Raw genomic sequence first — 10,848 nt, 5'->3', positions numbered from 1 at the left:
TCCTTCATGTCCATTTCTTTTCTCTAAGTCCCATTGTGTCCATCCATTACTGCTGCCCACTAGAACGTTGACTGACCCTCGTGTGGCTTGACCTTATACAGGTCTTGTGAGGTACCCACAGCTTCCATGAGTTCATAAGGCATATCATGTCCAGAAGACAGCATTGCACATTATGCCTCCTCATCACCCATTTCCTCTTCTACTATATTCCCCAAGTTTGATGGGATCCAAATTGATGTCCTATTCAGGATACTTAAATCCACGTATTTTCAGACATCTGACTGGTTATGAGTCTCTACGTTAACTGCTGTCCATTATAGACAGAAAACTCTTTAGCCAAAATGGAGGCAGAACTGATTTATGGGTATAAGTGTAAGTATATTATAAAGGCAGTTGACAACAAGAGTATTTAGCAAGACAGCAGTAGTAGTTTCTCCACAGGCATCTATGACCTCCCCACCCATGGGCTTTTGACTTATAGTATCAAGTACACATTCCATCCTGTGAAACAGGCCACAAACCCTAGCAGAGAGTGATTGATGATCTTCATAACTTTCAAGCCGCTATTCCACCCATGGCTCCCCAATATGTCTTTCTCTTATTGTGTATGTGTGTGTGTGTGTGTGTGTGTGTGTGTGTTTAGAAACTGTGATGGTTTGTATATGGTTGGCCCAGGGAGTGGCACTGTTAGGAGGTGTGGCCTTATTGGAGTAGGTGTGTCACTGTGGGCATGGCCTTTAAGACCCTCATCCTAGCTGTCTGGAAGGCAGTATGCTGCTAGCAGTCTTCATATGCAGATGTAAAATTCTCAGCTCCTCTGTAACATGTCTGCCTGGATGCTGCCATGTTTCTGTCTTGGTGATACTGGACTGAACCTCTGAACCTGTAAGTCAGCCCCAGTTAAATGTTGTTCTTATAAGAGTTGCCTTGGTCATGGTGTCTCTTCACAGCAGTAAAACCCTAATTAAGGCATTGATCCACACCATTTTCTATTTAATTTTTGTTTTTCATAAGTATCCCTTTGATAATGGCATTATTTAGAAGTTAAAATGCCCAGTGAGTGACAAGGTTGGGAGCCTGGATTTTGTTACCTGGAATTCTCTATAAGGGAAAATATGACTTGACTTTCTTGCTTTTCGATGGGCAGCCTGAGGATGGGTCCACAGTTCTGCATGGAATGTTAGCAAGATAAGTTCCTTCACATCAGTGTGTTCTTTAAGAACCATTTGTCCATGTTCCTCTTCACTCTTACTGATACAGCAGCTCTGGACTACACATGACCTTCAGTCATAGAGCTGAGTCATGGTAGATATAATACTGATAATTCTCGTGTGACACAGAGATCCTATTCCTAATTCTCTATTATGCTGTCTTAAGAGAAAAACTTGCATTGTTTTATTCCTTATGCATGACATATCATACTAACGGTAGAGATGCAAAAACATATAATTTTGTCTAATGAAGTTGAAAATAGATAAATTGAATGTATTCAAACCAACTGTCTATGCATTTGAGCTACTTTAACCTAGATGATTTGGGGTACTTAGTTAAGAACTATAGCCCTTTCCAAAGATAACTAGCTATTAAAAGGGAGTGAATGGTACTGTAATCATCCAGTACTTTTTCATGAGGGTCTGATAAAATTAAGCCCCAGTATTTTTACTTTGCTGCATAAATTCACACTAAATCTAGTGACTTTACTTAAAAGCAGTTGTATTTATTGATATTAATTTTGTTACTATTATATCAATTATTCCTCTTGCAACTGTGACCTCACTAGGAGTAAAACTATCCAAGGAAGGATGACGGGTTTATTTTGGCTTAGTTTGGAGGATTCCAGCCTGTCACAGTGGGGGAGCATCACAGCAGGAGTGGCTTTGTCAGTGGTAGCAGCTTCTGTGCAGAGGTTCCTCAGTCTTGGCAGAGCAGGAAGCCAAGAAAAGTAGGCAAAGGCTTGGGGGCAGGTATGACCTCCAAAGGCCTGCATCTAGGGGCTTGCCTTTTGCAAGTCAGGCCCACTTCTTAAAGGCTCAAGAGCATCAAGCAGCAGCACAAATTAGGGAACAGTCCCCGGAAACTGAACCCTGAGGGACATTTCAGACTCATCAACAACAAGCCAGTCTCTCTCATCGTCCCAAGGCGTGACTTCCCTAATGCCCAGGAATAGACACGCAGGAAAGTCTGGTTACTGTAATTCACTTAGCAAGGTTAGAGTCCCACCACACACTCTCCTTTTACTGCAGAATCTTAAGGAACTATACATAGAGAACAACCAACTGGAACAGCTGCCAGCATCCCTGGGGTTAATGCCAAATCTGGAAGTTCTTGACTGCAGGCATAATCTTCTTCAGCAACTCCCAGATGCCATTTGCCAAACTCGAGGTAAGGAACTTCCTAGATTCCGCAGACCTGTACGATGAGTTCTATATTTCCTATGGATGGCTTTCTTGAAAGCCCAGTTTCAGAGTTGGTAGAGCTGAGTCCTGTACCATTACCCAATTACAGGCTCACTAGCAACTCTGTGGAAAGCCAGGTATATGTTTTTGATGTGTTTATAGAAAGATAAAGAGAGAGGGGGATTTGTTTTGGTGGATGTGTGGTTAGATGTAGGGAAGAGGGTGCCTCGGTGGGCCTGTGCTGAGGCATCCCTTCCCCCTGAGGGACCAGCCACAAGGGGACCAGCCACACAATGATAGAATAGAATAGAGTTCAGGGCATGGGGAGGGGAGTTAAGAGGGTAATAGAGGCAGAGAAAGGCAGAGGTGGGGAGGGGAAGGGAGGAGAGGGGAGGGGAAAGGAGAGGAGAGGAGAAGAGAGGAGAAGAGAAAAGTAGAGGCCAGACATAAGCACGTGTAGAGAGATAGGGGGAGGGGAATGGGGAGAGAGTAGGAGCAGGAAGGCAAGAAAAGGGCAAGAGCAAGAGAGAACAAGAGAGTAAGAGAGAGGGGAGAGGCAGCAGCCCCTTTTATCCTGTTAGACATACCTGGTTGTTGCCAGGTAACTGAAGGGTGGGGCTTAGACAGCTCTATACAATATTTGCATAACTAAGAGTCTTGCAAGGGTAGTTTATAATTTGATTGAAAAAGAGAAGCAAATAGCAGTTACTAACAAAATTAGTATACACCCATACTTTCGCAGACATTGAACACACATGATTTGACAGTATTGGGAGTTGGGGTCCTGATATGGAAGTTTATTGAGGTCATTAAGTCTTTTGAATAAAAAAAAAATGATTGAACCAGAATGATGAAATCGGCAAAGGGGATTTCTAGGCTTGTATGATTGACTTGGAAAACATAATCACACTTGATTCCTTTACACTCGAGTACTGTTTGGCGGATTCATTCCTTGATCATAAACATATCCATCCACCCTCTTACTTAGCGGGATTCAGTTGGGTTCTTGTAGGCTGTCAGATAGCAGACACAGACATTTGGTCAACAGTATTAGAAGCCATGGGTTGAGGTACCTCCCTCCCTTTCTATCCCCTTACCAGTGGCTCTCACCTAAGTGAGTTAGGTGCTGCCATCCTAAGATAAATCAATCAATCAAAATGAAAATCTTTCCAGATTTGAGAGAGCTGCTGCTGGAGGACAACTTACTCAGCCGCCTCCCGGAGAACCTGGATCACCTGGCGAATCTTAAGGTCCTAACACTGATGAACAACCCCATGGTAGACCCTCCCATAGAAGTGTGTGACCAAGGCAACGAAGCCATATGGAAACACCTGAAGGAAAACAGAATTAGGAAGATGATGGCCACCCAGGTAGACTCAGCACAGATTTCATTTTTTAAAAAATGTATTCTTAGGTGATCTTATACACATATGCAATGCATCTTGTTCATAAACATTCCTTATTCATCTTCCCCTCTCCCTCCCCTTCATGTCCCTCCTCCTTCATGCCTCCCTTTTTTCTTTCATTCTCCTCTCACACATTTTATCCCAACTGTAGTTTCCCCTCCCTCCACTCCAAGTCCCTCCCCATTCCCTCTCCAAGTCAACCCCCAAAATTTCTTCTGTTTCCCATTCCCAGGGAAATCTATGCATTCTCCTCTTGAGCCCTCCTTGTGACTTAGCCTCCCTGGGTCTGTAGATTGTAACATGTTTGTCCTTTACTTAACAGCTAATGTATCCACTTATAAGTGAATACATACCATGTTTTTCTTTCTGAGTCTGGGTTACCTCATTCAGCATGATTTTTTTTTTCTAGTTCCATTTATTTTCAAATTTCAGGATATCATTGTTTTTTTTTAACAGCTGAGTATTCCTCCATTGTGTAAGTGTATCACATTTAAAAAAATTCTGTTCTTCTCTTGAGGGACGCCTAAGTTATTTCCAGTTTCTGACTATTATGAATAAAACTGCTATGACATGGTTAAGGAAATGTCCTTGTGGTTTCTTTGAATATGTCCAAGACTGGTATAGCTGGGGCTTGAGGTAGATTGATTGCTAATTTTCTGAGGAGCTGCTATATTGATAACCACACTGCTGTACAAGTTTACACTCCCACCAGCAATGGAGGAGTGTTCCCTTCATTCCGTATCCTCACAAGCATGAGCTATGTCTTAGCCATTCTGACAGGTGTTAGTTGGAATCTCAAAGCAGTTTTGATTTGCATTTCTCTGATGGCTAAGGATGTCGAACATTTCTTTAAGTGCTTCTTATCCATATGAGATTCCTCTGTTGAAAATTTTTTATTTAGATCTGTACCCCATATTCTCATTGGATTATTTGGGTTGTTGTTACCTAGTTTCTGGAATTCTTTCTATATTTTGGATATTAGCCCTCTGTCGGATGTGGAGTTGGTGAAAATCTTTTCTCATTCTGCAGACTGTCATTTTGTCCCATTGTCAGTGTCCGTTGTCTTAACGAAGTCTTTCAGTTTCATGAGGTCTTATTAGTGAATTCATGATCCTCATGCCTGTGCCACTGATACTTCGTTTAGAAAGTTGTTTCCTGAGCCAACGAGTTCAAGGCTACTTCCTACTTTCTTCTATTAGGTTCAGGGTATCCGGTTCTATGTTGAGGTATTTGGTCCACTTGAACCTGAGTATTGTGCAGGTGGTAAATATAAATCACTTTGCATTCTTCTACATGCAGACATTCAGTTACACCAGCACTATTGTTTAATATGCTTTCCTTTTTCCCAGTGTGTATTTATGGCTTCTTTATTTAAAAAAAAATCAGGTGTCTATAGGTGTGTGGATTTATGTATAGGTCTTCATTCCCTTCCATTGACCCACCTGTCTTTGTGTAAACACTATGCAGTTTTATTTCTATAACTCAGTAGGACGGCTTAAAGTAAGGGAGGGTTAAGAGAAGGTGATACTTCTGGAAGTTCTTTTATTGTTCAGGATTGTTTTAGCTATCCTTTTTAAAAAATCTTTTTGTATGATATTGAGTATTGTCCCTTCAAGGTCCATAGAGCATTGTGTTGGAATTTCGATGGAGATTGCACTGAATCTGTAGATTGCTTTTTGGCAGGATGGCCATTTTTTTTTTTTTTTAATGTACATCCTACCAATCCATGAGCATGGAAGATCTTTCTATCTTCTGATATTTTTCTTTCAGTTTCTTTCTCCAAAGACTTGAGGTTTTTGTCATACAAGTCTTTCACTTGCTTGGTTAGAGTTACCCAAGATATTTTGTATAATTTGTAGATATGGTAAAGGGTGTTATTTCCCAGATTTCTTTCTCAGCCCATTTGTCATTTGTATGTAGGGAGAATACAGATTTTTTTTTAAAGTTAATCTTGTATTCAGCTACATTACTAAAGGTGTTTACAGCTGTAGAAGTTCCCTGATAGAATTTTTGAATCCACATGTAAACTATTAATATCAATATGTATACTATCATCTACAAATAACGATAACTTAACTTTTTTCTTTCCAATCTGTATTCCTTGATCTTTTTCAGCATTCTTATTGCTCCTAGTAGAGCTTCACATATTACATTGAATAGATATGGAAAGAATGAACAGTCTAGTCTTGTTACTGATTTTAGTGGAATTGCTTTAATTTTCTTTCCATTTAATTTGATGTTGTCTATGGGCTTGCTGTAAATTGCCTTTATTATATTTAGGTATGTCCCTTGTATCCCTAATTTCTACAAGACTTTCATCATGAAGGGGTCTTGGATTTTGTCAAAGGGTATTTCAGCATCTAATGAGATGAACATGTGGGGTTTTTTTCTTTCAATTTGCTTATATAGTGGGTTACCTTTATCAATTTATATGTTTTAACATCCCTATATCACTGGGATACAATCTACTTAATCATGGTGCATGATCTCCTTGATGTGTTCATGGATTTGATGTCCAGGTATTTTACTGAGTATTGTTACATCTATCTCTATGGGGGAAATTGGTCTATAATTCTCTTTCTAGAATCTTTGTGTGGCTTGGTTATCATGGTAAATATGGCCTTATGAGATGAATTTGGCAATGTTCCTTCTGTTTCTATTTTATGGAATACCTTGATGAGTTTTGGAATTAGCACTCTTTTGAAAGTTTGGTAGAATTCTGCACTAAAACTGCCTGTCCCTGAACTGTTTTTCAGTTAGGAGACTTTTAATAACTACTTTTTTCCTTAAGGGTTATTCAACTGTTTAAATTGTTTATCTGATCTTGATTTAATTTTGTTAAGTGGTATCTATCAAGAAAATTATCTATTCTTTTATATTTTCCAGTTTTGTGGAGTACAGGTTTTAAAGTATGACCTTATGATTCTTTGTATTGCCTTGGAGTCTGTGATGTCCCCCCTTTTGTTCCTGATCTTACTGATTTAAGTATTCTTTGTTTTTTTTTTTTTTGTTGTTTGTTTGTTTGGGGTTTTTTTGTTTGTTTTGTTTAAATGTGCATAAGGGTTTATCTGTTTTGTTGATTTTCTCAAAGAACCAACTCTTTACTTCATTGATCCTTTGTATTGTTTTCTTTGTTTCTATTTTATTGATTTCAGCCCTCAGTTTGATCACTTCCTACCTTCTACTCCTCTTGGATGAGCTTGCTTCTTTTTGTTCTAGAGCTTTCAGGTATGCTGTTAAGTTGCTAGTACGAGAGCTCTCCAATTTTTTTTGTGAAGGCACTTAATGCTATGAACTTCTCTCTTAGCACTGCTTTTGTTGTGCCCCATAAGTTTGGGTGTGTTGTGTATTCATTTTCATTTAATTCTAGCAAGTCTTTAATTTCTTTCTTTTATTTCTTGCCTTGACACAGTGGTCATTCAGTAAAGAGTTGCTCAGTTTCCACGAGTTTGTAGCCTTTCTCTTCTGTTCTTTTTGAAATCCAGTTCTAAACTCCAGGGGTCTGATAGAATGATGGGAGTCATTTCAATTTTGTTCTATCTGTTGAGATTTGCCTTATGACTGAGTATATGGTCAAATTTGGAGAAAGTTCCACAAGGTGCTAAGAAAAGGATGTATTATTTTATGTTTGGGTAAAATTTTCTGTAGATATGTTATATCCATTTGGTTTATAATATCTGTTAGTTCTAATATTTCTCTGTTTAGTTTTTGTATGAGTGACTTGTCCATTAGTAAGAGTGGGATATTAAAATCTTCCACTATCAATATTTGAGGGTCAAATTGTAATTCAAGTTTAATAATATTTTAATATTGTATTAATAGTATTTTAGTGTTGTAGTATTAATACAAGTGTGGATGTTCTTGTGTTTGGAGCATATATGTAAAGAATTGAAAATATCACCTTGGTATATTTGTTGTTGTTGTTGTTTTGTGGATCATGAATATGTCTTTCCCTTCAAGTCTATTCTGTTAGATATTAGAATGGCTTCACAAGCTTTTTTTAGGTCCATTTGTTTGGACAATCTTCTTCCAACACTGAATTCTTGAGATAATGTTTATCTTTGATGTTGAGTTGTGTTTCTTGTAACCAGAAGAAGGATGGATCCTGGTTTCATATCCATTCTGTTAGTCTGTGTCTTTTTATTGGAGAATTGAGTTCATTGATATTGACAGATATCAATGGCAAATGATAATTCCTATAGTGATGAGAGAGAGAGAGAGAGAGAGAGAGAGATAGAGAGAGAGAGAGAGAGAGAGAGAGAGAGAGAGAGAGAGAGAGAGAGAGAATGTATGTACATGTCTGCACTTCCCTTTTATTTTTGGTAGTATACAATTATTTATTTTCTGTGTTTTTATGGGTATAGCTAACCTCCTTATGTTGAAGTTTTTCCCCTAGTACCTTTTGTAGATCTGGAATTGTGGATAGATATTGTTTAAATTTGACTTTATTATGAAATATATTGTTCTCTCCATCTATATTGATTGAAGTTTAGCTATGTATAGTAATCTAGGATGGCATCTGCGGTCTCTTAGGCTCTGCAGGACAATGTGTCCAGTCCCTTCTGGCTTTTAGAGTCTCTGTTTAGAAGTTAGATGTAATTCTAACATGTTACATGGTCATTTTCCCTTGCATCCTTTAATGTTCTTTCCTTGTTCTGTATGTTTAGTGTTTTGATTATTGTATGGCAAGGGGACTTCGTGGTTTTGATTCAATCTATTTGGTGTTCTGTAAGCTTATACCTTTATAGGTATGTCCTTCTTTAGAGTAAAATTTATTTCTTTTGTTGAAGGTCAGCTTCAACACACAACACACACAACACATACACACACATATCAGATAAAGAAAAGGGGGCTCTGACCATTTCACACATACACATATATACATATATACATTTCCATATATTTGGTGGGTAGAGCAAAGCTCTAGCAAACAAGCTCTAACCATTTTATATACATACATACAGACACATAAATGCAGTTGATGGATAGAGCAAACCTCTAATGAGCAGGCTTTAACAACTTTAGTTTTTGCTTCAATCCATTTATATCCCTGAAGACAAAATTCTTTATGTTTTAAAAAAAGAATTATCTCATTTAAAAACAGGTAAAATGTTACCCAAGAGGAAGTTACAATGGAATTGTTAATTATAAGTTCAAAGCAGTAATTTTATCTCTCTTCCATTTTATAAGCTCAGTATGAGTTCAAAGCAATATGTTACTACTACTACTATTACTACTACTACTACTACTACTACTACTACTACTACTACTACTACTACTACTGTATGTAATAGTATTACCCATTCTTACTTTATTGTGGTGCATACTCATCCCTATGGCCTTATCCCTGGACCTGAATTAGAATAAATGTTTTTCTTGATCATTAGTTTGTTCTGAGCCTGTTTTTCTTTCCAGTGCAATTGATGTGCTTGTAGTACATGAAAGCTCATTGGACTCCTTCTCTAAGTATGCATTGAACTATGCCGCAGGAGGCAGAATGTTCTAGTTTTCATTTTAACTTTAAACTTTCTATCAACTATCTTAACTTCTTAAAAATTATTTGAATCAAACCAGGAATCCTGTAAAATCATTATCAGGAATTATAAAATCATCAATCCTATCTAAACAGTATTATTTCATGAAAGTTCATTTTCATGTTGATCTGAATGAAATTTGTTCAATTGGGTGGACTAATACCTAAAAATCAGTCATAACAGACTATAGACATAAAGGGTCTTTCTTTATCCAATCACACCATGTCAGAAGAATGAGGAATACAGCAATGACAAACAACCCTTCCTTGGACAAGGCTCATTGGGATATGCCTTTCTAGGATTCACTCATCACAACCATGCAAAATGGAGGGCCATCTGGAGTGGTGGGCCACTACAGCCTTTTCTGTATGTTGTCTGCCATTTTTCTGTGATTCATTAAAAATATTTTCTGGAACTTCTCCTTTCTATATTACTATTATTCTTAGGTTTGTTTTTTTTCATAGTATTCCTAACTTCCTAGATTTGTTGTTGTTGTTTGTGTTATTTTAAAAGGTTGTTGCAGGTTTTCTTTTTTCTTATCCCATCTAGCTCCCAAATAATCGAAACCGGAATAGGATACTTAACAAGATTAAGAATACAACAACTCAGAAGTATTAATCTAGCTAAATCCTCTAAAATAATTTGGTTACCTCCCAGGCAAAATTCCCATTTTTTAAAACTGACCTGGTTCTCTGGACTCCAGGTGTTTTCTCCTGGTGTTTTCCAAGTTCACGCCCCATGGCCAATCCCCTCTTCCTCTCTCTCTCTCTCTCTCTCTCTCTCTCTCTCTCTCTCTCTCTCTCTCTCTCTCTCTCTCTCTTCCTTTTCCCTGGCTGGGAGGAAGTCCAACTCTATTTGCTGCCCAGTCATTGGATGATCAGTTAGCTTTATTGACTAATCAGGAAATAATTGAGAACCAGTGTTTACACCACCCTGAGACAGCAGGCCCTTAGAATAAGGATTGAAACCAGATATGGGGACACAGAAATCAGCACTTGGACAATAAAAGAATAATCTTTACACAGGAAGCAAGAAAATTATGTCTATGTTTTCTGCTGGGATTTTTTTAGATTTAACATTTTCTTTGACCATTGTCAAATGGTTTCTTTTATGGTATCTTTTATGTCTGAGAGTCTGTCTTCCATCTCTTGTATTCTGTTGGTGATACTTAAGTCTGAAGTTCCTGTTCTCGTTCCTAGATTTTCCATCTCCAGGATTCCCTGTTTTGTTTTGTTTTTTTTTTTTTAATTGCTTCTATTTTTGTTTCTGGGTCTTGAAGAATTTTATTCATTTCCTTCAACTGTTTGATTTTTTTTCCTTGTCTTTCTTTAAGAGGTTTATTCATTTCCTCCAATTTTTTTGTTTGTCTTTTCTTTAAACTCTTATTTATTCATTTCCTTCTTAAGGACCTCTTTTATCTTTATGAAGTTGGGTTTAAGGTTGCTTTCTTTTGTTTCAGCTGTCTTGGAATAGTAAGAACTTGTTACAGCAGGATAGCTGAGCTCTGGTAGT

General features: G+C 37.8%; 1 protein-coding gene across 1 annotated transcript in view; it reads left to right on the top strand.

The window, feature by feature from the left end:
- LRRIQ4 (leucine rich repeats and IQ motif containing 4) overlaps window positions 1–10,848 on the top strand; it is a gene marked incomplete at both ends in the record, with an annotated part of 28,150 nt that overhangs the window by 12,375 nt on the left and 4,927 nt on the right. The window contains 2 exons of the mRNA XM_080929593.1: window positions 2,244–2,382; window positions 3,570–3,766. Of these exons, the coding sequence (XP_080785719.1) occupies window positions 2,244–2,382; window positions 3,570–3,766 (336 nt within the window). The remainder of the gene's footprint in view (window positions 1–2,243; window positions 2,383–3,569; window positions 3,767–10,848) is intronic.

This window comes from Micromys minutus (genome assembly GCF_963924665.1).
Source record: "Micromys minutus genome assembly, chromosome: 15".
Taxonomy (NCBI): domain Eukaryota; kingdom Metazoa; phylum Chordata; class Mammalia; order Rodentia; family Muridae; genus Micromys; species Micromys minutus.
This window is presented reverse-complemented; position numbering and strand designations above follow the sequence as displayed.